The 26,026-nt window shown below is 36.7% G+C and overlaps 1 protein-coding gene across 4 annotated transcripts in view; it reads right to left on the bottom strand.

Moving 5' to 3' along the window:
• Window positions 1–25,774, bottom strand: part of STXBP5L (syntaxin binding protein 5L) — a 197,395-nt gene extending 171,621 nt beyond the window's left edge. For all 4 annotated transcript variants that reach the window (XM_009557006.2, XM_054087829.1, XM_054087838.1 and 1 more), the window contains exons 1-2: window positions 24,455–25,774; window positions 7,279–7,376 (exon numbers count right to left, since the gene is read on the bottom strand). In XM_009557006.2, coding sequence (XP_009555301.2) covers window positions 7,279–7,376; window positions 24,455–24,655 — 299 coding nt within the window. In that variant the 5' untranslated portion in view covers window positions 24,656–25,774. The remainder of the gene's footprint in view (window positions 1–7,278; window positions 7,377–24,454) is intronic.
• Between the last annotated feature and the right edge of the window lie 252 nt (window positions 25,775–26,026).

The following is a 26,026-nucleotide window of genomic DNA, read 5'->3' as shown; positions in this document are numbered from 1 at the left end:
TCCCTGTTATTTGGAGAAATATCAGTTCTCTCTCCTATCAAGAATATTTGCCAGATAAAAGTAAAAGAAGAAAAGAGTCTAAATAAATAACTAAGAGCATAGTGTGACTACAGATTTCTGTGTTTTAAGGATGCTTGCCAAATATCTGTCGTGGATATTTGTCTAAAAAAGATAATTAGCAGACAGGAAAGGAGGGCAAATTGATGTGTGTTACTTCCTATGCATGACAACACTTTTGTTGATGACAGAAAGTTTTGAACAAAAAAGGGAGGCAAAGCTCTAAAGCTCACACAAAATCTAATTAAGACACATCACTCCTTTGAAATGATTGACTGTCACCACTAACCATAATTTCAATACTACAGTAAGTTGGGGCTTTTGTTATATTCAGTAAAATTCCTGCAGCAAGCATTCAGAAAGAATTTTTTTCAGATAGCGATCATAAATACAGTCATCACCTCCAATTAAAATGCTGTCAGATCCATCCACCTCTATGCCATTTTTATGTGTATCTCCAAATATATGAAAATATGTTTTTGCTTAGTAGTTTTCTTTGCAGATGTCAGGTTCTGTTTTTACCTCCTGGATAAATACCAACTGAAAGTGAAGGAAGCTCAGTACATTTAACTATAGTATATTTAATCTGCTTACTTAAAAAGCATGAAAGAGGCTTGGAAAACGAATGGACCTAAATTCATACATATATGCAGAGACCTAGTATGTATACATATACCAGTGCACACATAACCAGGTGCATAATAAACTCAGTATAGATTTAAAATTCTTTAAACTCTGGTTCTGTGAGATATACTAGTTCAGGTAAATTTTATTATTTTTAAGTATTTTATAATAATTTTATATTCTTGTAGACAGTCAATAAATTCATTTCTCTAATAACCTGTTAAGGTATGTATGCATCTAAAAATACTATATGCAAGTATTTATTCTCAAGGGGATTTTTAAAGGAACTTATGTTAGGAGTACTGACTCTCAGTGAGGTTTGTGTTCCTGAATCACTAAAGTGCTATGGAAAAATCCCAAATATATTCTACAATGAGATAAAGATGAAATGCATCAATGATTCTTCTAAATCAAACAACAGAACTTTGGTTTTATGATCTTGTCTGTTCTTCCCCCATTCCATCTGCCCAATAAATCACATAGAGTAAACAGCACGGAACACAGTTGGCTTATTTTAAGGATAAAGAGCTACTGAAACCTTGTTTAGATTAAGAGACAGTATTTTCAGGGAAAGTAAATCTGTTACACTTTATATTTAGATGCTATGTCAACCTTCTCACAATCCAAAACCCCGAGTTATATTTTCTTCATTTCTTCAAGTACATCCAACCTGATAGCAAGCATTCTTTACCATGCTTCCTTTAACTACTGTAAAATTCCATGCCTCTTCAGAACTCTGCAGGTGATGATTTAATTAGCACTGTTTGTATTCTTTGACTGATTTTTTTCTAGACCGCACAAACAGCCTCAGTTTTACCTCCTGGTAATATAAGCTTCCTGTGTACATCAGCTGCTGAGGATCCATGCTGTATTAGGTTTAGATTTCACCTTCCCTTTAACTTGATATAGTAATTGGGGAATCAAAAATGTGATTGTTGGCTGTTCTACAGAAAGAACTGAGATAATATCCCAGAACTATATAATCATTTATGCTGGAAAACACCCTTAATATAATCAAGTCCAATCATGAACCTAGCTCTGTCAAGTCCACCACTAAACCATGTCCCTAAGTGCCATGGCTTTTGAATACTTCCAGGGATGGTGACTCAACCACTTCCCTGGGCAGCCTGTTTCAGTGCTTGACAACCCTTCTAGAGAAGAATTTTTTTCCTAATATCCAATCTAAACTTGAGGTTATTTCTCTTGTCCTATCCCTTGTTACCTGGGAGAGGAGACCAGCACCCTGCTCATTACAACCTCCTTTCACGCAGCTGTAGACAGTGATAAGGTCTCCCCTCAGCCTCCAGGATAAACTACCCCAGTTCCCTCAGTCGCTCCTCATAAGAGTTGTTCTCCAGCCCCTTCACAGCTTCGTTGCCTTCTTCTGGACCCACTCCAGCACTTGATGTCTTTCTTGAGTGTGGGGCCCAAAACCGAACACAGTATTCCAGGAGCAGCCTCACCAGTGCAGAGTACAGGAGGACAATCACTCCCCTAGGCAAGATGGTCACATCATTTTTGATACAAGCCAGGATGCCATTGGTCTTCTTGAAGCCATGTTTTGTTTTTTACAATATATAAACATGTCTATTAAAATAAGCACTGCTGAACTGTATTTGACAGTCAAAAAATCACCTTTGCTATCAAAGCATTGGAAGGAATACATACAAACAGGCCAGGAAAAGGATTCCAAGTACAATACTAAAAGAGAATCTCTCTTGAGCACAGCCTGTGGAATCTTTGTGATTTGCAAATGAGTTTACACGAGGAAGATTATTTTAAGCATAATCTAAAGATAGGCTATCTTCCATACCACTCAAAATTCAAAGGCTATTTCTACATTTTTTTAGTAGATTTCATAGACAATTTCATTCTGCCATAGCATTTCTGGGATGCAGTTTCACAGAAGTCAATCTCTTAACCTGCTCCTTACTGCCAAAATTTCTATTTCTCCTCTATCTCCCTCTCTGTGCAGTCCCAACTGTGCACTACTTCCAGTTTCCTTACAAATCATTCTGACTAGCACCAGATAATTCAGTTCACTAATCTGGCAAAAAAAGTAATAAAACAAAATAGCTAGTATTTTGCCAGGTTAGTGAATTAAATTGCTTATATAAATATTTGATGAGCACCAGAGCGAGAGCAAGGAAAGTGTCAGGACTGTGCAGCTAAGGGAAAAGTGCGGGCAGAGCAACACTTCCACTTTCACGTGCTAGTGAGTCAGAATGATTTTGTTTGCTTAGGTATAAAATGGCTGCTATATTGTTTGATAACACTGGAATCAGAAAGTTGTTGTGTCTACTGGAAAGGCCTTGCATTTATTGTGGATGGCTTACTTTTTTGCTCAAGCAACAAACAAGGAAAATATAGATTTGCATGCCCCACACCTGCATGCACAACAACATGAAGCCAACAAGTCTAAGGAATATGTATTAATGACACCAACAGCCGACATTAGAACATGTCCAAAGAGATATCACAAATTTAAGCCTATTTGATGGTGAATAAGCTTTCAGTGGTGTGGTGGCCAGTCTGGACCCAGTAAGTTGCTTCCTTTGCACTGCATTTAAGATAAACTTTCTCCTATTTCTTTATAAGCAAAGATTATAATAGCTATAGAACTGTCTCTTTCAGAACTTCTTACTGCAGCTGACCACCAAATAATTAGCAGCTCAGTATAAAAATATGTTGATGCTCTATTCCATACGTTTGAAGTAGGTGGTTGTACGAGCTAACAACATCTTTGATGTGGTGAAGAAGTTCAAAGTAAAAGACTCAGCTACTCCAGAAAGTACATATAATGAATTTTAACAAGCATTTGTGAGCTGAATAAATGACCATATAGAAGTACGCATCCAGAAATCTGAAAGCATTATGCCACTTCTTCAGATCTGATACTGGAAAAATCATTGCTAACAACACCGATTTTAATCTATTTAATTCAGATTGAGACTGTGACAAACCCCCTGGCTTCTCTTTTTCCTCTGAAATGAGGAAGACACATAAGCCTGACAGAGCATCTTAATTGTCAGCTCCCTTGTAGGGTGATACAAAACCTTCTCTGATAGTAACCAGAGACTGTACATTTTATTTTATTGTGTGCAGTCAGAAAGCTCTCCAGACTGGAACTAGAGAAGAAGAATATGGAGACATTAAGAAAAGGAATTCAATTTCATAGCCCCTCTTCATTTCAATGTGTTTGCCTGAAGCAAGGATAGTCCAGGTAGAGTGGTATCAAGCAATGATCTGAGCAATGATAAAAGGCATAGGAGCTAAGAACAGGCTTCAAATAGGAAAAAAGTCCTGGGAAATGAAATTTGCTGTGTTTAGGACAAAGGAAAAGAGTGACTAGGTGGCATAGCAATTGTTTCAAGAGTGATTTTTTTTTTTGCCCTTTATTTACCAATTTTGTTAGCTTCTGTTTGTCACAGGAAGATAGTCTTTAATCAATGCTTAGCAGTGTGCTCTCAATTCTGTGGTCTGGAGCATAGCTGTCCCTGTGAGGATCCAGTACCCAGCAGTCATCGGTGTAGGTAAAAACTACACTGTTTTTTGAAGTTGCTTGAGAATCCCACAGAGACTGCTAGGATCAGTAGAGCATAGCAACAGCAATTCCCATTGCTATAGAAGCTATAGCAGTTGCATCTAAAGCAGCCTGAAAAGAAATCAGGGGGAAGACAAATTGACTGTCATACCAGAATGAACTTTCATTTATCTCTGTACTGTAATAGCAACTTATGAATAATATACCCTATTTCAGGACAATTTAGCATAGTCAATTTCAGTCCTGCTGCTGGATCATTTGAAATGATCACCTGAAGGCGTGATGTTAAACATTAATTCGCAACACAGAGGTACAAGCTTCATTTTCTTGGAAACAGCTTGCCTTTTGAGACCTGTCAACTTGTGACCAATAGAAATATCTATACTTTGGGAATCTTTTAGAAAGACAGGGAAGCAACAATATCATTATGTGACTTATGCTGGTCACAGGAAAACTTGTTCTACATCATTAGATGAATAGTAAACATAAATCCTGTCTTGCTATGCCTTCGTGTTGCCCAGCATAGCAGAGTCCAAACAGGCCCTTTTGGTGCTACCAACAAATAAACAATCGGGTACATTTCTCTGATGGTAGCCAAATAGTCTGACATTTTGCTCCATCCACATGACTGATTAGAACAACCAGCCAAAGACAATGTATGTGTGGAACAAATTCTGTCTTTCTGTACCCAACATATTCACAGAAGAATGAAATTGTGCAGCTCTGTTAGGAAGTATTCTTACAGGATACTGTGGAAGACTCGGAGCCATTAAAATTTAGACTTTCTTCAGTTGGCTTGAAACAATGCATTATGAATTGCATTTTCAGATGTAATACTGAATCTGTTACATCTTTACTTGGATTTTATTGCCATGTTTCAATAATACAAATGGTTGTAGCACGAATGGCTTAAGTGAGTGGTGTTCCCTGTGTGGTCCAGGCCTTGTTTCACTGATTGCTGTTTCTCCTTGTGTAAAAATGCCATTATTTGTCCACATCTAGGCTTTTTACATAATATGTTCTGTGAACATTTGAGAGCCAAGTGGAGGAGCCTTCGTTAAAATGAATAAATAAGTAATTCCTTTTACAGCACCCTCCGGCTTCAAAGCACAGCTTCCATTAATTCAGTGCTCAGTTAAGCAGACCAGACTCTGTGTGACTAAGCTGAGAAGCATTTGTGTTATGAGAAGACATCTCAAGAAGAAAATGATTCCCTGGTAATCTTGATGCTCTTGTTTGACTCAGGTACTACAACTGGTAGACAATTTGCTGTGAATGAGGTAGGGATTTGCTAGCAAAACTGGAGAAGAGATATTAGAGGGAAGGATGCTTTGAAAAACATTCTTCTCCCTTCTTCCTCTCACACTTTATAATCCATTTCGTTGAAGATATATAGAGAGTTTTACATAAGGTTAGGGATATAATTTTCCACTGCATGTTCCATTCTGTGGCAGGGGACATACAGATTTAACTTATTTCTACAAGAACCTATATTAATTCAGGCTCTTTACCTGCATTTTAATGGAAGGATGGAGTGATAAAGGTATAGGATGCCTAACCAGTAACAGCAGTGCTCCTACAAAAGCCAGGTTGATGAGATAGAAGAAGAGGTAGGCTCAGGAGCCAACCTGCGGCAAGGTTGTCTTCCTACATCTATGCTACCTATGAAATTCCCAATACCCTTGCTCACAGAAGATATCAGCTAAGTTTCCAGAGACAAAGGCCCAGCTTTCTAACCTTCCACACATCTCAAAAGAAGAATATATGACTAGTAGACTTGCACTTTCCCAGAAGTGCACAAATTCAAGGTGATTATCCTCTTTGTAATTGAACAGAATATATTCAATCTGCTTCAAGCAGGTAAGTAAATATTAAGAGTAGACCTATCAAAGAAACGCTTGTTCCTTAACTAGAGCTTTAGTAGAGTTTCATGAAAAATTCTGGATCAGACAGAAAATAAGGCTTATGAAAACACAACTGTTCAGAAAAAGAGCATCCAAAACTGGAGGAAACAAAATTTTAGTCATGTTACGTGAAGCACAGACTGGTTGTCCAGGAGATTCTTCTTTACTTTGTAATCTGCTTTTGGGCTCATTAGGTTTATGGTTACTATGGGAACAATGGCAGCAAAAGAAGCAAAAAAGATTACATTGGTATTTTATACAACATTGTCCCCTACTTTAAACCCAGAATTTATTTAGCTACAAGCAGGTTGCAAAAAATATTGGTATATTACTTTCATATCCTGTATCTTTTAAACCTTCCTGTAATATTCTTTCTTCTTTTTTTCATTAGTTTATATGTATTTTCACCAAACTGGGTTACATTTGAACCATGACAAACTAAGAAAATTATGCAGAAAAACATTTTGAAATACATCACATTTAAATATTCTCAGATACTTTTAAAATCAAAGTTCTTAAATTTTCGTTACATTTATATTCAATTTATTCTGTGTAGACTTCCAACTTAACATTCCTACATATAAAAGAAATGCATACAGTGCTGGCACTGATGTACCTCTATAATTAATGAAGAGAAACTGGCACTTACAGAGTGTTCCACCTTCTCTTCCAGCAAGGGAGAAATTCTGCCCTCAAATCTCTTATTTCCCACCATTTGCTTGGAAGACTCTAAACACTATCTCATATGTGGATATCTACAGTGACGATGTCTACATCTGGCTAGCTGCATTGCAGTAATGATTTTATTTATTGCTAGCACAACATACACAACTTGCTCATTACCACTTTGTAGTCTACCTTTGCATACTGAAAAGTGTTGACTTTTCAGGCTGAAAAACAAAAATTAATTCTGCTTTGCACTAAACTATATATGCCAAAAAGTCAATAAAAAAAATTTCTTTGGACACCTTAAGGACCTAATGGGAGTTCTTCAACAGCACATCCTGTCCTTGTCCATCTAGTAAAGCAAAAGGAAGTAGAACATAACAACTTAAACTGTAACCTTACCTGAGTGTTTGTAGAAGGTGATTCACATCACTGTATTAAAAATATAGAAAAATGGTGTAAGTTCTGAATGAGAAAGGATACATTCGTATTGCTCCTGTTCTTGTTCCAATTGCCAGAATTTTCTGAACTGGGTCAAAAGCTAAGGCAGTGGGTAGATAAGGAAAACCATGGCGAACCGTCTGGAATAGAACAAACAGGCAAAGTGAGTGAACTGTAATCACAGATAGCAGCATGTAAGGTTTATGTTACACATATAGGAAGAGAATCTATATTTTGCCATACATTGTAGTATCTGCAATACATTTCTAGGAAAGTAAAAAGATACAATATTTTGAATACAGAGGTGTAATTCACTCATATGAATTTCTAGATATACTCTTTACTCAGTAATATTTTAAATGTTTTTGTTGTAGCAAAGTAGATTACAAAGCAAATGCCAACCAGTGTGTATATATAGTCCTATACTGCTTATCTGGTATACTGAAAGACAACCTCAGCACACAAGGCAGCTGAACTGTAAATTGAAAAAAAAAAGACACATAACATGCTTTTAAAATACTGTCACAAACAACTCAGCCTCAAGTGAACAGTTTCAGCAGAAAGAAATGGAACATGTCCAGGGGAAGAAATCCAATAAACCAATAAATTGAATTGAGTCTACGAGGTAAAAATCCTTAATATCAATTGAAAAAACAAAGATGCCAGAGAAGATGTTCTCAACATGAGCAACCAAACCACTCACCTATTCCTAATCCTTATACTGTGTTTTTGTTTCTAATTTTTGCAGAGATACCTTGGGGAATAAATGAACTGAGCATGACGCAACACATTCTTGAGTTTGAAGTCTGCCTTAAATAATATCTTATCTTAACTTAACCTAGAGATTATGGCCCATATGACCTGACTGATTCTTAGGAGGCAGAAACTGACGAGAAAGAATGCTAACATAAGAAAAAAATTGAAAATAACTATAATAGACCATACAAGCACACATTAAAATTAACTGCAATTCATTGTGTGTGTGTGACTGCTTACCTAAAAGTGCATAACAATTTCTTTTTATAGTCTAAGAATAATGTTTTAAAATATTTATTATAATATTGGACTCCAAGACTGACTTTTTTTTTTAGTATATGGTTGAGACAGGAGAGGAATTACTTTGAACTGAACAAAATTTAAATTTTAAAGATAATTTTTCTTTCCTTGAAATTATCTTGTTCATTAAATGTGTCTGCAAAGCATTCAGCAGACCCTATGGAATAACTTCAACAAAAGGAATTCCTTAATTGCAGACCTGTTGAGTAAAAGGCAGCTGATGATTTTTACAGCTGTATCACTCCAACTCTTTCATTACAGCTGGAAACTCTTGAACTGATATTCAGAAATAGTTTGAGAAAAACAAAATGTATGCTCTTCTGCAAATACTCACTTCCTTAAAAGAAACCTTACTCATCTCATATCTTACTTATTGCAGACAAGTGATACCTTTTAAAAGAATGTCAATTATTAGTTTCTAGACTGCAAAAATCCAGAAACATATGCTACTTCAGTAAGCTGTGGAAAAGTAACTCCCTCTTTATGTTCGTGTAGACATGACATTTATCAAAGATCTCCATAGCTCTGTTTCTGATTTGGTTTGTTTTGTGGGTTTTTTTGTTTTGTTTTTTTTTTGTTTAAAAATACCCAACATTTCTCATCTTCTCAAAGAGTAGGTTTAGTCAAATATAATTTTTTTTATTCAGAAATCTAAGCTGGAACCAGACTTCCATACTAGAAAAATGGTTCTACCTCTCATGGTACAAAATCATAAGGAATTATGAATTGGAGTATTCTCTAGTGTGTGGCTTTAACTGCATTATTCTATTATATTTGAGATTTCTGTATTCTTGTCTGTATTCTTGGTCTTCCTTATGTGAAAAAAACTTATTTCAGAAATTGTTTTCTTCAGTATTAATGTTTAGAAATCCTCTCTATAATAAAGTCTGAATTTTTATCAATGCCACTCACAAGAAGTTTTTTCTGATGTTTAGCTATTACTGGAGCTTTCAGTACTGTTTTTTAGATCTAAAAATGCAAATATCAATATTTTTAAATACTTATTTGCACTCTTGCCTATGTATTTAGCATCTGCTTTCTATTTTCAGTATTTCTGCAATCTACAGTCTGCATTTTCAATTGAAAATCTTAATGGGTCCTGTTATTTTGACAGAACTATGTTTTGGAAGCACAGAGAACTATATCTTTTCAGGATTCAGTTCAGTAAAAATTCCTCTAGGATGGATTCAAAAGTGTTACTTGTAATTTGCAGCCATATTCCATATTTGAGTATTTACACTAATTCAAATCGGGAAGTTCTTGTGAATGAAAAATTCTGCCATTTGTAGAATTAAAAAAAAAATGTTGAAGTCTATTGACACCTAAGTGAATTACAATTTTCAAGTAAAATATTTATATTTATTAGGGCTCTATATAAAAGACAAAATCAGTTTGGAAGGAGAGCCAAGCTATACTGTACATGGTTAAAGCAGAAAAAGATGATTGAGATTTTGGCATAAATTATAGCAGCCTCAGAAGTGATTGTAAGAATTAAGCCTAATCAACAAAAGAACAGGGACAAGCTGTAACACTTCAGACCCTCAGACACTTGGTCCAACCACCCTTCTGTTGCTAAGGACTGTGGAAAAAACAGCATGAAAACTAGTGCTTGAAGTAGATTTTTCAATTATGCATTGATAAAGCTATTGTGGGCATACAGGTAAGAATGACTAATGATTCTAAAACTGTGTCTGGGCTTCCTTACAGTTTTTGCTAATACAGATGAAGAAGAGCGGAAGGCCACAGAATTAGCTTCATCATAGGGAGACAAATAAAGGTATGTTCCTACCTCATCTGAGTTCTGTCTAGTAGGAACAATGTAGATCAAAACTATCAACGATGAGCAGAAAATGCAAAACAAAGTAGGTATGTTTTCCAAAATGTAACTAGTATAATAGCACACAAAAGCAGAGAAAAAGTGTCCTACAGCATCAGTCTGTGTTCAAAGAAACATAGGACCTACCCTGAATGCCCTAAGAAAGAAGGAGAAAAGAAAAGAAAAGAAAAGAAAAGAAAAGAAAAGAAAAGAAAAGAAAAGAAAAGAAAAGAAAAGAAAAGAAAAGAAAAGAAAAGAAAAGAAAAGAAAAGAAAAGAAAAGAAAAGAAAAGAAAGAGATGGGGAGAGAAAGAAAAAGCAGACAGTAGATGGAGCCAGGGCTGCTTGTCTCCACAGAATCCCACTTGATTTTATGTCTTCTTTTGTGGCATGCTGTCTCTAGAGGCAGTCTGTGCTTCCTAGGACATATGGTTTATGTGCAATACATGAAATAATTTATTTTAAACAGAGCAACTACAAATGCAGCTACAATTTCAGCATAAATCGTTGCCCAGCTTTATTATTCTCTTTTATATTATCTTTTAAATCATTATAAGCAAATATTCTTACAGTGAATTGCATGTATGTATTATTAAAGTTACTTATTCACAATCAATTTATCTAAATGAATATAGGAAATTGATTATTTGGGCCTGCCGGTATTCTACCAATGAATATTTTGATATGCTATATAGGACAGAACCATGGTCTCTTTCTGTCTAAGTTTCCATAATGTATTTCATTAACTGATCGTGCTACTAATAATATGTAGTATCTAGCAGAACTGTACATATGGTGTATAATGCAAACTTCCAGTATAAGAGTTTTTCTAAACTTTTGTTGTGTGCTAGTTCATATTACACTGCAAAGACACCATTTTTTCAAAGTGGTTTTTATATTCTCTAAATAGCTCCAGAAAATACTAAACCCAATTTTTAAACTACATCAATTAAGTAATAGAGTTTATAGTTAAAACAGTTCCTGCTTTTATACTATTATACTTTTATACTAATATTTTACAGATACTCTGTTTTATGTACCAGTTAACAGCAAAACTGGTTTACTTAGGTAGATAACTTATGAGATATCACCTATTGTTAAAATGTAGATAGTCTAAGCCCCAGAATGTAGAATCTACTCTCAAATTGCAACCAACAGACCACATGCAAAATTCTCATTGAACTGAGTCACTGATCGGTTTATGTAAAAGAAGATGACTGAAGCCTATATAGCCTCTTACTCAGCTGTGTAGGAAACTAAAACATGTCAGAGATTACAGCTTTCGTCAAAGTTGTTGCGGTACTTATATAGATGCTCTGCTATGCATTGTATTGCTATGAAACCACAACATCCCCCATTTACAGGTTTCTGTGCCTGGAATCCCTGGCTGGCAAGACTGTCTTCTCAGGGAAGATGGAAAGAGGAGGAGATATCAGTAGGCTTCCAACCTAGAAAAATGATACGTGAGGCATACATCTTTTTCAAAAGGTAAAATTTCACTTTTCAAAAAATATTTTTTGTAAAAAACTTCGCTTAGCTAAAACTTTCCAAAATTTCAAGCCATGGATTCCATGTAGCTCTACATTAAAAACCAGGGTTTCTGAGCATCCTCACAGAATATTTTAAAACTTATCTTTATTTTTTTTTCCTTAGATAAAAATACTCATAGGAAGTACCTCTACTCTGTGTAGAACTAGAAACAGTTATATGAAAAAAGGCATCTACAAAAGGCACTCTGAAGCTACAGACTGGAAAGGCTGATTGCGGTCCTGGCAAGATAGTAAAATAAAGACTAGCTGAACACAGGAATGAAATTCATTGCAGAAGCCAGCAGCACTTCTACAATGGGAAGTCCTGTCTGACCAGTCTTCCTTAATTCTATGAAGTCATCAGCATGCATGTAAATAAAGGCACTATGAATACCTGCAAGTTTTCTAAGAGCCTTCCAATAACATTCTTCAGCAATGTTATTAAAGAAAAAAAGTTGTCTTAGAAGAAGTTGTCTGAAGAAAAGGTTTTTTGTGGATGGTCAGCTGGTTAGGCAACAGAAAACAAAGGACAGGTTTAAATGGAATTTTACCACGAAGAAAACTCAAAAGTAGGGTACTCCAAGGACTAATTTTATTAATCATCTTTAATGATCCCTCAAAGGTAGTGAACACTGAAATCTCCAAGTTCATAGCTGATAGTTAGCTGCTTTGAACAGTGAAATTCAGTACCAATGGTGACCAACTCCTGAAAGACCTCATTACCTCAAATAAGTGGGCAAGAAGGAGACAAATAAGCTTCCATGTGGATAGACATGAGATAAGGCATCTAAAGGGGAAAAAAATCTTAACTAGGCTTACATAATACTGAATTTGGAACTAACATTTACAGTTCAAGGAAAGTGATTTTGTGGGTGTGGTTGGTATTCCTCTGAAGTCTTTGGTCTAATGTGCAGCAGAAAGCCCTAAAGTCAAGTAATCTTGGACATCGTCAGGAAGAGTATAAAAAATGATACAGAGGGCATCATTGTGCTGCTATATAAAATCTCTATGAGCCTATTACTTATGGGTTGTATGAAGCTTTAGCTTCCACATCTGAAGAAGTAGTCAAATCAGAGCTGATACAGGGAAGACAACTAATACTCAAGGTGATGGACACAAGCTTTATCAAGAAAAGACTAAAAATGTTGCAGCTTCTGTTTGGAAAGGAGAAGGCTAGGCGATATATGACTGAGATTTGTGTAATCAAGAGAGTGGGCAAGCTAAAGGTGGAACTGTTATTCAGCAAAACCACAGAGCCATTGAAAACAAATGAAAGATTAGAACAGAAAAAAAGGAAATAGGTCTTCAGGAAAAGGTAATGTACTTCTGAAACTTGCCACCAGAGGATCTTGTGAAGGCTGAGAGTATCAACAGGTTCAAAAGGGAACTAGACAAATTTATAGATTTTATTGATAAATGGATTCTTAAAGGACTAGATAAGGATACACTCTCTGACATCTCCAATCCAGTGATGGGGGATGATGTTAGATTAGAAAGGGAATGGATTTAAGAAAGTGATCTAACTTACTACTCTCTCTAAATGACACATTCTATTGTCAGTGTCAGAGACTGACTGCTGGGCGACATGGACCATTGGTTTATCTCAGCAGGGCATTTCTTATGAGCTTATTATCTTCACCAACAGCAGTGCATCTGAGAAAGGAGAAAAAGTAGATCGGTGTTGGTAGAGAAAAGCACAGTAAAGAAGAAACATGAAAAATGTGGGTACACAAGAGAAAGTGTTGCTGAGATAGGGAATACAGGGGCAGGAAGAAAAGATATGAGAGGGGAACAGTCAGATTAATAAAAAAAGTTTCATAATATTTGTATAGGCAACTTTTGGCATAGAAGAATACTGCTTTCATTGATAGGCATATTTGGTTTGTCTTTAATTTTTGAATGACAAAACTTACTGTGACTTGTTATAAAAAGTCACTTAACAAATTTTGGTAGAATTTTGAGAAAATATCTGTCCTGTACACAAAGTAGACTTCAAACACAACCTAAGTTCTAACAGGTCAGTTGCACAAGTATCACATACTGATAATTCTACTTATATGAAAAAAATAAGAGAGAGAGATCAGGGTATTTGAAATGAACTGACATACATTTTTATACTATGAACACACGATTTTTTTCCTTTGGAAGGAGTATAATGTACTTTGAAAAAATAAAAACATAATGTTGCAAAAATTGCTATCAAGTCTATGGTTTTAATATGCATTGTTTTCACTCTGTTTTTAAAAGGTCTGCATGCAGACTATTTGACTTTTTTGAAACACGCTAGTTCTACCACACGTTACCTAAGTTTTCAATTTCCACATATTGTTTGGCCTTGAAAAGATAGTACATCCAAAGGCATCTTCCAAACAATTAGTTTAAGAAAACAAAAATGAAGATGAAGTCTTTCAGTCTTCACTCAAGTTCCTCTTTTCATGACAAAAATCCCTGCAGAAACTTCAGAGACATATTTTTCCACTGTCATTTTCAGTTCTGCAAACTGAATATTAAAGACTAGCACATAAGGCTGGTCCTATCCACAATGACTCATGTAGATACAGAAAGCCAAGATAAATGAATGAGGGGAAAAATAAGGCCTTCTGAATTTCAAATAGCATTCTCCTCATGTTTGTTCTTGGATAAACACTGTAGTGTATAAAAAAAATACAAAAATAATATCATTCTGACAGAAAAATCCACAAATAAATAAAATTACATTGATTCCCAAACTGCATTATTCCCAGTTTACAGCACAGGTGAGGTTGAAAGGAAACTCAACAGAATGTCTAGTTCAACCCCACCTGCCCAAAGCAGAGTGGTTGGATTTAATGTTACTTGTTTGATCTATTTAAATTGGAGTTGCTATGGCCAAGCAACTGCTTGACAACTACACCATCTTGCCACAACTGCCACAGCACTGAGATACAGCATAAAAAGCTGATAAAAGAAGTTACAGGGCAATATATGAGTATAAACAGCCCAAGGTAGGTATTAACCCCTTTCAAGAAATCATAAGTTTGAGATAAGACATTATTTGCAAAATGATTTCACTTCTTCCCTTCCCATTCTTTCTAAAAGAACTTCACATGGTTAAAAAAAAAAAAAAAGACAAATATACATAAAAAGGGAGGGAAAAGGAGACCACAATGAAGGAACTGCATCCATTATTTAGTAAATGCGCTGTAACAGACTTTCTGCTATTGCCATTTAAACAGTCAAGAAGAAATAGGACATTGGCCTATAGAAAAACGTTACACAGACTAATAAAATTTCATCTGGTCTTGGTTTTAACATAAAATAATTTAAAAAAAAAACAACCCTAAAATACTGATTTCAAAGCTCAGTTTGGCCTACCTACTTATGCAAGACTTCTGTCCAAATGGGGAATCATTATATTCAAAGTAATTAAATTAGTAGCTCACATTGATTTTTTTGTTGTTGCATCATTTAAACATATTACTCTAGAACTTTAAATAGTTTGGATCAGAACATCACCTTCCTTATGGAGAACTGGGCATTAACAAGAATTGTAAAATCATTCAACATATCTCATAGCCTTGGAAGGAAAATATTTTTGTTTTCACTAAGCCAGAGGATTCAGAGAAAAACATAATTTCGTAGCTTTAATGAGACTTTTTTTTTTTTAAAAAAAAGCCAGTTTTATTGAAGTTACACCAAACCAACATAGCAATAACTCTAATTTTGCATGTCTTCCCATTTTTGTATTTTCTGGAACTTTGCTGCTTTAGGCTGATTACGTCCTGTTCCATTACAGCTGATTGTGGTTACTGTTATGAGGCAGTTTCGTTTGCTGCTTTCAGAATATTTTTAAAAATCAACTATATTGGGAAATTAGAAAAATTTTGCAAGAAAATTCTACTACAATAGAAGAAAATTTTGCTCCTACAATAAAGTTGTTGAAGGTTAGGTTGTTTCATGTTTTTTTGAAACCTATAAAAACACAGTGTTAACACCCTACTTTTATATAAAGATAATCCGTATTATTGATGCATTCCTGTGGAAATCTTTTATTTTGCAGCATAATTTGGCATTCCTATACACAAATGCTATTAGCAGATTTAATTAATGAGCATTTACAACATTGTTTACTGTTTATTACTAATTACTAATTAGCATTTTTCTACCTTCTTTCTGTATGCATATTGTATGTAATTTGAGGACTTTTTGCTGATGCTGAATTGGGAATTTAATCTGGAGATGTTGGCCGGTAGCTCATCTCACATATGGTGAAGATACATTGCAAATGAAATGATGATATTTTGTGGCAGCTTTTTGCCCACTGACAGCAGTGAAATCCAGCAGGTGCCGCTCATGACTACCCCCCATCCCCCACAATGCCCATAATACTACCAACGGCATAGCTTACAGACACAAATGAACACATTAGATCCAAAGGTCATAAGAATTAGATCTCTGTTTATGTAATCACATGGCAGTTTTCCTGCCTCATTCAATGAACATTTAAAAATATATGTAGAAACAACAAATAAACTAGGGTGCTGGGGACCAGCTACAATTAAATTTTATCTACAGCTACGATGGAAAATATCTGTAAAACAACTGATACTGGGCAGGTGCAACCGAAAGCACAGATCCATTCTTAAGGGATACAGTTGATGGAATGGGACGGATGCAGCAGAAATGAGCATTCATAATTGATAAAGTATGAGTTTTTGTGAAGTCCAGCTGATAATGCAGAGGTTTTCTCACAGAAACTGTTGCAAAGAACGCACGCAGAAGAGCATCCATCCTACCCATGTGTTTGTTGTGTATTGCTCAAACCAAAAGTGTTGTAGGACAGGAACAAAAGATAAGCAGACACTTTAATAAAAAGACGCAATAAATACTAGATTGCCGCACATAGAGACATAAATAAATACCAGCTGAATAAGGCACCTGACTTCTGAGTGCTTGATCTCACAACATACTTATATAGCAATTTTTTAATGAAATATAATCAATTGGTTGGACTCAAATGCGGCAAAAAGACATACTACTATATACACCTGTAACTGCAGGCGTGTACCACAAATTTCAGGAAGGCTGCTTTTAAATACACGCATCCATCAACTCAAAGCTTTAAACATTAAGGATATTTTTTTTCAGTACTGCACACAACTTAACTTCAAAGGGACCATAAAAAAGTGTACTGCATCAGACTTTGACCCTAGCTACAGGCGACAGATTGTCTCTAGTATTTTTTACTATTCATAATCTTTGCTGGTGATCTGTTAGGAATGGGCACAGCACTAGACAAAGATAACACCTTATTACATTTGAGCGTATTTACCAGCCATCTGTACCTAACAATATCGCTCTTTCTCCTCCCCGCAGATGCACATTACTTATAATCAAATCACAGAGACCTCTAACTTTCCCATCTAATGATTCTAACATACATTTTGACAAATTAATGTATTCCTGTAAGGTGCTTTTATAAACCCTTTTTTGCAGAATAGCCAATAGACCAGTAAATTCACGTAGCTTAGGTTATATTAGTCCATTTTTCTACTGCTTCTTTTTCTCTGTTTATAAAGTGAATGTACTAATACTAACTTCTCACAGTATTTTCACTCAGACCTCAAAACGGAATTTGGGCACATACCATACACCAGGGAGCATCAGGTGTCTGAGAAGAAGTGTCAAACATGAATGGAGATTCATCTAAGCTAAAGACGTGAGAATGGGGTGTATCTTAGGTTTAGACCACCTCCTCTAAGAGCAGCTGCATGTTTTATTTAGTATATGTGTTTCCACTTGAAAAAAAAAAAATCACTCTTTACTTCATATTTTTACTCATGAACCTCCAAGTAATTTCTCAGTCATTTCTTCAAAAATTGAAGTATGAGTCTTTTTCTTTCAGAAACAAATAGGGGGAAAAGTTGCTTATACAACTGATGTTTTAAACGGCAGCTCTGTGATCAGAACACTCATTGAGATATGGGATAACCAGGCTTAATTTCCTCCGTCCTCACAGAAAAGATTAAAATTTGCTTTTCCCACTGCAACAGGGAGAAAATTTCTCATTAACTAACAGGTGGCCCACGGGTGAGGTACAGTATATCCAGCGTGTCCAGCTTCCACTAACAGGGAATAACAGGTAAGAGGATAAAAATGATGGAAAACAAAGTAAAGGACAGACAATAAGAGAAAACTGGGGGATGAGAACAAACTTTATAAGAAAAGCTCTGTGTCCTAGGTATAAACTCAGTACAGTTTTCATAGAATAAGAGACAGCATCACCACACCAGATCACAAGGATCAGGCCTGAGCTATATAAATACAAAGACATTGCATTCCTCAGTATGTTCCATGATTTTTCATGATTTCCAGGATATTCAGGAATTTCCCAGTCCCATCATCAGCTCAGGGAAAGACAAATGGAGTGTGCTGTGATGGTTTGGTCTCTGAACAAGTGCCTGTGCAAAAGTGACCCTTGAACAGAGAGAATATTAAGCTGTCCTTACTATACACTTGTAGTGAGAAGAGACATTCTCTCTTTCTTGTGAAGGACATTCTCTCTTTCTTACCCCAAATTTCAATTCTTTAGCTAAAGATTCCATGTGATTGAAATTAATGAATCCTTGGATTGAGAAACAAAACAAAAAAACCCAGAACCCACTTGAAATGGCACAAAAAATTGCAGTAAATAGTTTAACTTTTAGGTTGCCCTAGGTGGAATCAAGACTCAAACTCAGTGATCCTCATGGGCCCCTTCAAACTCAAGGTGTTCTATGCTTCATATATTGCTAAAAATGCCATGCCAACCATAAAAAGCAGAAAAACTAAAATATACCTAAACTAAGATAACCTATGCAACATGAATTTGTTCCCATCTTGCAGGGATTAATTAAGTTATCTTTTTCTGCCACAGAACTTTTGTCTCACTACATGCATACTACAGTCTGTTCTGTCCTATGGACAAATCAAAAGTAAACGATTGAAAAGCTGTTGTCTGCCAAACCTCTCTATTTGGTACAAAACAGGAAGGTGTGAGATACAATTCAGATAGAAAATTGCCATGAATTGAGCTTTTCACATGTGGTTTCTAATCATGTTTCTATTTATTTTGTGACTGACCAATTTGAGATAACAGAAGTTGATGATTTTCATATATCTTAGGTACAATTTACAGGTCCAATGTGGAGCCAGAATACCACCTGTTGTCATTTGAGATAGGAGCGAAATTCAGAGCCTTTCTGACTATCTAAGGTGGACATATAAATTGACAGTACTGATAATTAGCCTAAAACCTACTCTGTAGATGTGCAGAATACTTGCTACGGAATGGGGCATAATGGAAGGCATAAGTGGTATAAAATGCTAAAAATCAGATAAAAAGCAGGCCAAACTGGAAACTCAAAACAGTAGACATTAAACAATCTGACGTTTGGGATTTTCTGTGCCTCATTTCCTCATCTGTACAGTGGGAATAATATCATTTCATCTCACTGAAATATTATGAAGGTTATTTAATTAATGTTTATAAAGATTTCAAAACTACAGTGAAAAGCAGTTCTGCTGTGAAAGTCCATGCAGAACTTCATATTCAGCTATAGTCCAAGTTCTAAGCATATAAAGAAATAGTGACATGCTTTTCATTGAGTAAACATTATCCATTTTACTAAATTACTAGAAACACGGGATCATGTAGTTAAAGGTTGCATGCACAAGCAAACCTCATTTAAGAAATTTGAAAATTTTGAGTTCTTTGTTTTGTAATATTAAAAGTCTTACAATGGTTTTGAAGCTGTAATTGCATGTGTTGGCTATGAAGGATCTGCATTAAGGCATTTAGAATTAATGCTTGATTAACAATCAAACATAGTGACGCAAAAAGATAGGTATTTGCAAAAAAAAAAAAAGCAGAAAAGGGAATCCAGTTATACTGCTATTAGTAGTTAAAAATGCTCACAGGTCTTAGAAGAGAAGCTTTCAATGTGCTCTGTTCTTTACCACTGATGAGTCCTATTTCTAATTAATACAAACATTTAAAAGATTAAAATACATTGTGGTCATCATACATTTAATAAAATTACCATCATCTACTTACAGAAGTGTAATTTATGACACTGTATTTTTAAACAGAATAAGGTTTTGCACCTAATATTAGATCCAAACTCTGGTATATAAGGAAAACCTTCCCAACATTATCTTATTTACCATTTAAGTATCAATTGAAGTGAGTTCTTACAGGTAAGGCTTAGTACTTATTTTAAAATAGGATTTATCTCAAATGCCGCACTTCACACATATTTCCCCTTCGCCCCAAAGGACCTTAATAAGAAAGTAACACAGATTAAACAAACAGCTCAAGCTAATTAAAAGCACTTTGGATAGCTTATAACAAAGATTTTCTTTTTATTCTTCATAACCAAGAACAGACCTGTGTGCTACTGCAGAATTGTTCTTAAACTGCTGCTCTAAAATTCATCTTCTTGCTATGAACTGTAGCTTCATGTTGCATTTGCAGTTATAGTTCTCACTTGCCTGCTGTCAAAGGGACTTATCTTCAAAGACTGTCAAAATAAAAGTATTACTATCTATAAAATCTGGGAATTAAAATTTAAGACCAATTTGCATTAAATGCAGATAATCAAGGTATTTAAACTGGCTACTGATTGAATGCATCTCATGGGCCTGTTTTTGTCAAAGATAAGTAGGGTAGGAAGACACGACTGTAATGGCCGTGGGCTTCCATACCAGTTTAACAAAAGCCTAAAACTACTCTGGCCTCCATGGGTTTTGTATAAAGAGAGGGTAATGTGCATACCAAAACTATGTCTGTACTATCAATATGAATAATACAGCAAGATTTAAAAGGATGTTTATTAGATAGCAAGACTACTCGGTAATAACACGAAGACCAGTTTTGGCGAGAATACAAATCTCATGTTTCAGGGTTTAAAGGCTGTCCATAACCATCAGCCTTCGGGGAATAATTCTGTGAAAGTAAGATTAATTTGGCTTTTCTTGAGCCTTTTGTAGGTTATCTGGCTGCTGCCTACAGCTAGAGAAAACATACTGGACAAGATTAGTTGAATGTTCAGTAAAGTAACTGCTTCTAACTGAGGTCTTGATTTCAAACATTTCCTATACAAAGTTATTAACAACATGCTCTACAAATACAGCCCTGTGATTGCTCTTCAAGAAAAGCTGAAGTAATCCTCTATGGGAGACTTATGTTCAAAATATGTACTTCTTTATTCTTACTCAGTCTTTCCCAACTGCATCAACCCATAACAATCAACCTTCTGTAAAGGTAATAAAATACCTGTTTTCTCCCTTTATGTTCTGCTCAAAGTTTTGCTCACATGACTTACAACACCCTAAGTGTGATCTTCTCACTTCCTATACTGATAGGAGACCCCTCCAGCACTGTATTTTAGTTTCTATATGCTATGGACAAACAGAGGCAAGCCTAAAACCATCCTTACCAGAAAAAAAAAGTATATACAGAGGGAAAAAATAAAGGAGCAAACCCGAGGAAATTAGTTGTATCCTCATTAATATTAATGTAGACTTTACCAACATGTTCTACTGGATCATGCCTAGGTTTTGGCATGATGCTACTATTTCATGCATGCAGCTCAATTAATGTGGACCATAATCAATATATTCACGATCTCCACTCAGATATCCAAATCGCAGGAACAACCCTACATAGAACATAAACTGTACCTCAGAACTGTCACAAAATACAGTTTTGTCCAAGTTTCACATTACGTGAATACTTTGAAAAGAGTACCATTGATTCATTAGTACAGCTACCAGTGTATAAATTTATCATGCTTAAAAAAAGGCCGTACTATTTCATATGTAATAGTTCCAGGAATATTTCATTTTTAGTCTTTCATTACACAAAATTACATTAATGATTTAAATATGAATGGCAAAAGTAACTCATTATGAACATCTCAGTGTAAAATAAAATAGTCAATTCACTGCTATTAAGTTATATCTCAAAAAGGCACTGTAGTAATAGGCATCCTAAAGATGTCACAAAATGGAGAGAGAGCTCTCAGGTGTATTACTAATGAAATCAGGTGCATTATCAATAAAACCAGTGTTCTGGTAGAGGATTGGATCTGTGTTTTCAGTCAAACAGACTTCCGATAAACTCCAGAAAGGCAATTTATTTAAATAAAAACTGTAGGGTAAGGCCCTTTAATTTTTAAGTATGAGTCAGCTTTTATATTTCATAGCTAAAGGAAGGTTTTATAATCAGCAAAGAAAGGAGAATCAGTTTGGGTGATAGTTACACTGTGAGACCATTTGCCTTGATCCTGCAGATCATAGCAAACCAAAACTGCTATTAGCTTTAGTCAGTTCTGTGTACAGCAGGATCGCAGATCATGAATCCTTAAGCATGCAGCCTATTTAACTTATGTAACTTAACATCAAAATACACAATGGAAATACCAGAAGCTCTACACAACAAAAGCTCAGGGAAGACAAAGCTTTGAATATATGCCTTGCTGTATTTTTAATTCAATTCAAATTGATTGAGGTACAAATTATGGCTCAGATCCTGCACCCTGAAACATGCAGGATGAAAGCTGCGCCTGTGTCGAGTCCCACTGCCTCCAGTACACTTGCAGAGTACATAACGCAGGACTGGGGCCTGTGGGGGTTTTGTTGGTTCTCTCAAACATGCTTGTAATGTAACTAAACTGTAATATAGCTGATTAGGTAGAGCCTGTTGAATAAACATTGCAGTATTTTATAAGCACATAATCACTGAGTATTTTGGAAGTTTGCTTTTTGCATACTTCCATATCTTGAAAAGAAAGGAAGGAGGTATTTTGTATACTAGATTTCTGCAGTACCTTGCATTCATAAACAAGTGGTGCTGCAAGCAACCAAAAGCCTTCCTAGACAAATATTTACTTTGCTGAGAACATCTTAGCCTGAAAGAAATATGAGCAAATATTGCCTACTGAAATCTTCTCAAAGTGATGTGTTTCTATACATCAAGCAGATCTGTATCCAAGCAGATCTATCAGAACATAACATCAAACGTCTTCAAGTAAGATCAAACCAAAGGAGGGAAATAATGGTGATTAGGCAGAAAATTAATTTAATCTTATGTTGCCTATTTTTGCAATTATAGCATGGAAAATAAAAATATATCATACTAAATACAGAACTTTGACCCTATCAAATGACTTAACCATGAAGAACCATGTTGAGTTACAGCCTTCCTTAACAGTATTAGAATGTCATGAAATAATATTTTAATATATTTATCTTGATTATTTGCATTATTTTTTTACTGAAGTGACAAAATTGGAAAATCACTGTACCAAATACCTTGTGAATTTAACATTCACAAAATATTAAATTACTCTGTGTATAAGCAAAAGGAGTCAAATCCAACCCTGGGAAACAGGCATGACTCTGATAGAGTGTCAGTGATCACTGCATTAAATTATGCAATAATTTGACTCAAAAGGCCTGAACCTATTTTGATACAGGATTGCAAAGAGCTATAAAGCCTCAAAAAATTAGAATTATGTAGAACCTATTCCAAAGATCTCTGGTGCGTCAAGTCGTGGGAGCTCATCCTTCTTGCCCTTAACTCTGTAAGGAGTTTTGACCCAAGCTGTAGCTGAAAACCAAATAGAATTGGAATAATCATATCTGAGATCAGGAAAGCTGTGTATTTCACAAAGGTCAGATCTGCACACAAACTATCTTACAGACTTGTCTTGTTTGTTTACATTTCTTCCTTCTTTCCAAAGCGCAAAAAGAAACCAGAACGTGCTGGACTTGGCACTAACCTAAATTTAAAATTGATTGATATCTGGTTAATAAAAGTAAAGTATACTAAATAGATGAAGTTCATTTACTCTTAATAATGTAAATTTTACTGATTAAAAATTCTCAGTTTGATGCATTGAAACACAAATAAATAAGCAAACAAAACTTCTAGTAAAGCCAACAGAATTAAAGTCAAAGATAACAGAAGAGGTTCGTAACATGATCTCTTATTTCACTTCTGGTCTTCGTTACAAAAGTATGATTTTTGTATTCCAGGCTTGCCCAGAAGTACCAAATAGTTTCTTCTGATTTTATTTGTGCATTTAAGAAAAGCACTGAAAGCTTTGTTGCAGAAAACAGATACAAAATATAAAAACCAGGCATATCTTAGGCTTTCTACTCAAAGAAAATTCCCACTTAAAGACCTAACCAACACATGAAAACCAATGCCAAACAAATTTGGCAACTTTTGATATTTATCTCTCCCACTAAGTTTACTGTCAAATAATCATAATCTTCAGTACCAATGCTAAGAAAAACATCCTGAACCTACATCCAATCCCTCACAATTAATTAAAGGGCTAGATTCAGCAATCACTGCACTGCCTTTATTTCTAGCTTGTGCCATTTTTCTTAAAAAAGAAAGAGAAGGAAAGGAAGAGAGGGTGAGAAGAGTGAGGAGGGGAAGTAAATATATACAAATCTGAATTTCTAAAGACTTGTATATACTATCTATATAAGCACCGATTGATTTGCTCTCCTGCCTACAATTTTGTTAGTGGTTTGAGGTCCAGCTGTGAACTTAGGATTTGTCCCTGAGTGCTGAATTCAAGATTTTTATGGATTAACTGGCTACCTGAACTCTGCAGCAGGAAGTAAAAAAAAATCAACATCTCTGTCTTTTCATTCGAAAGTCCTTATACAACCACTGCAGCTCTGGAAGTCAAAGGCTTATTGGTGTCCTATTACTGCCCCCACACATAACACAGCTTTTATTATTTCCATGAAAAAAAACCCATAACCATAGCACTTACCTTACAAATCTGAAAATAATCTGAAGTGAGCGTCTCCTGGACCTCCTCTCTGGGAGTCCCTGCAGCTCCCGCAGTCCCTCCTGGGTGCGCGGAGCTACCGCCAGCCCCGCTTCCACCGCCACTGCCGCTGCTGCTGCTGCTTCCACCGGGGGATGAGGCAGTTAAACCATCCAAAACTTTGCGAAAATTAAATTTCTTCATTTTGGGGGGGGGGAGGAAGGGGAAAAAAAAATCTTTGGGAAGATTTGGGAGGGGAGAAAGGATGTGTGGTGGCACGTTCAGCTACATGTAGCAGAAGGAAAAGTCTTTAATGGTCCTCTGAGTGAGGCAGCACTTTAGTCCCTTGTACCGAACAGAATGTCAATATTAGGTGTAATTGATGGAAAAACACAAAGGCTTCATTTTGTCAGGCGTAAAAGCGACCGGAAAAGGTCCTTTCCTTTAAAAAAAAAAAAAAAACAAAAAAACAAAAAACACAAAAAAAACCAAACCAACAAACAAAATTCCACGAGCAGCAGAACTAAGGTTTTACGTTCAAACAAGGAACAAGGGAACCACTGCCACCGGGTTCTCAGGCAAAATCCACATTTAGCAGTGGTTAAAAGCGAAAAGTAAATAAAAAAATCAAGCCGGCATACAAAACAGTAGGCTCCATCTCTCTACCTTTTTCTCCCTAAGATTTGCCTTTGGTACTTGATAATTTTAACAAAAAATCGGCTACATTCAATTTCCTTTCCCCCTCAACCCCTTTTCTGTCGGGGGGATGTGTGCCTCCAGGGTTTCGGAGGCGAGGATTCTCTCTCCTCCCGCCACTGAGCTCCTCCCGCGGCTCCTGCCACCCCCAGCCGCCGCTGCCTCCCTCGATTTTCTCCCCTCTCCTCTCTCCCCGCCCCGGGGATGGGAACCCCTCACTTTCCTCACCTCCCACCCGCCCCAGGCGCCTCTCCGCTCCGTCAGGACGGCGCTCGGGTTAGGAGAGAACCCCTCAGCCAGCCCCGCCGCCCGGGCTCGACCGCTTGTCCGGTCCCCAGGTGATGGGCTCCGCTTTCAGCCCTCCCCACGCGTCCCGGTCACCGAGCCTCGTGCCGTCGCCGTGAGCCCCGGTGTGTGTGTGTGGAGGGGAACCGGACACCCTCGGCGCTGAGGGGAACCGGTGCACCGGTGCCTGGTTCCTAAAGCTCCCCGGGGGCTCCTGAAAGAGCGAGGGAAGGGGCAGGAGAGGAGCGCAGCGGGGCAGAAGAGCGGGGGGAGGCGGCGGTCCCGACCGGCGGCGGCGGCGGCTCCCGCGCGCCCTGCCCGCAGCCGCTCTCCGAGGTACTGAAACCTCCGCGGCGGCGGCGGCCACAGCTCCTCCTCTTCTCTCACGCCCCTCCCCCCCCGCCCCGCCCCGCAGCCGCTCTGCGAGGGACTGAAACGACCGCGGCGGCGGCAGAGATAGCTCCTCCTTCTCCCTCCCCCTTCTCCTCCTCCCCCACGCCCACCCGCCCCGCGGCCGCTGTCCGATGTTCTGAAGCCTTCGCGGTGGTGGCAACCGCACCTCCTCCTTCTCCTCCTCCTTTTCCACGCCCACCC

Source organism: Cuculus canorus, chromosome 1 (assembly GCF_017976375.1).
Source record: "Cuculus canorus isolate bCucCan1 chromosome 1, bCucCan1.pri, whole genome shotgun sequence".
Classification (NCBI taxonomy): domain Eukaryota; kingdom Metazoa; phylum Chordata; class Aves; order Cuculiformes; family Cuculidae; genus Cuculus; species Cuculus canorus.
This window is presented reverse-complemented; position numbering and strand designations above follow the sequence as displayed.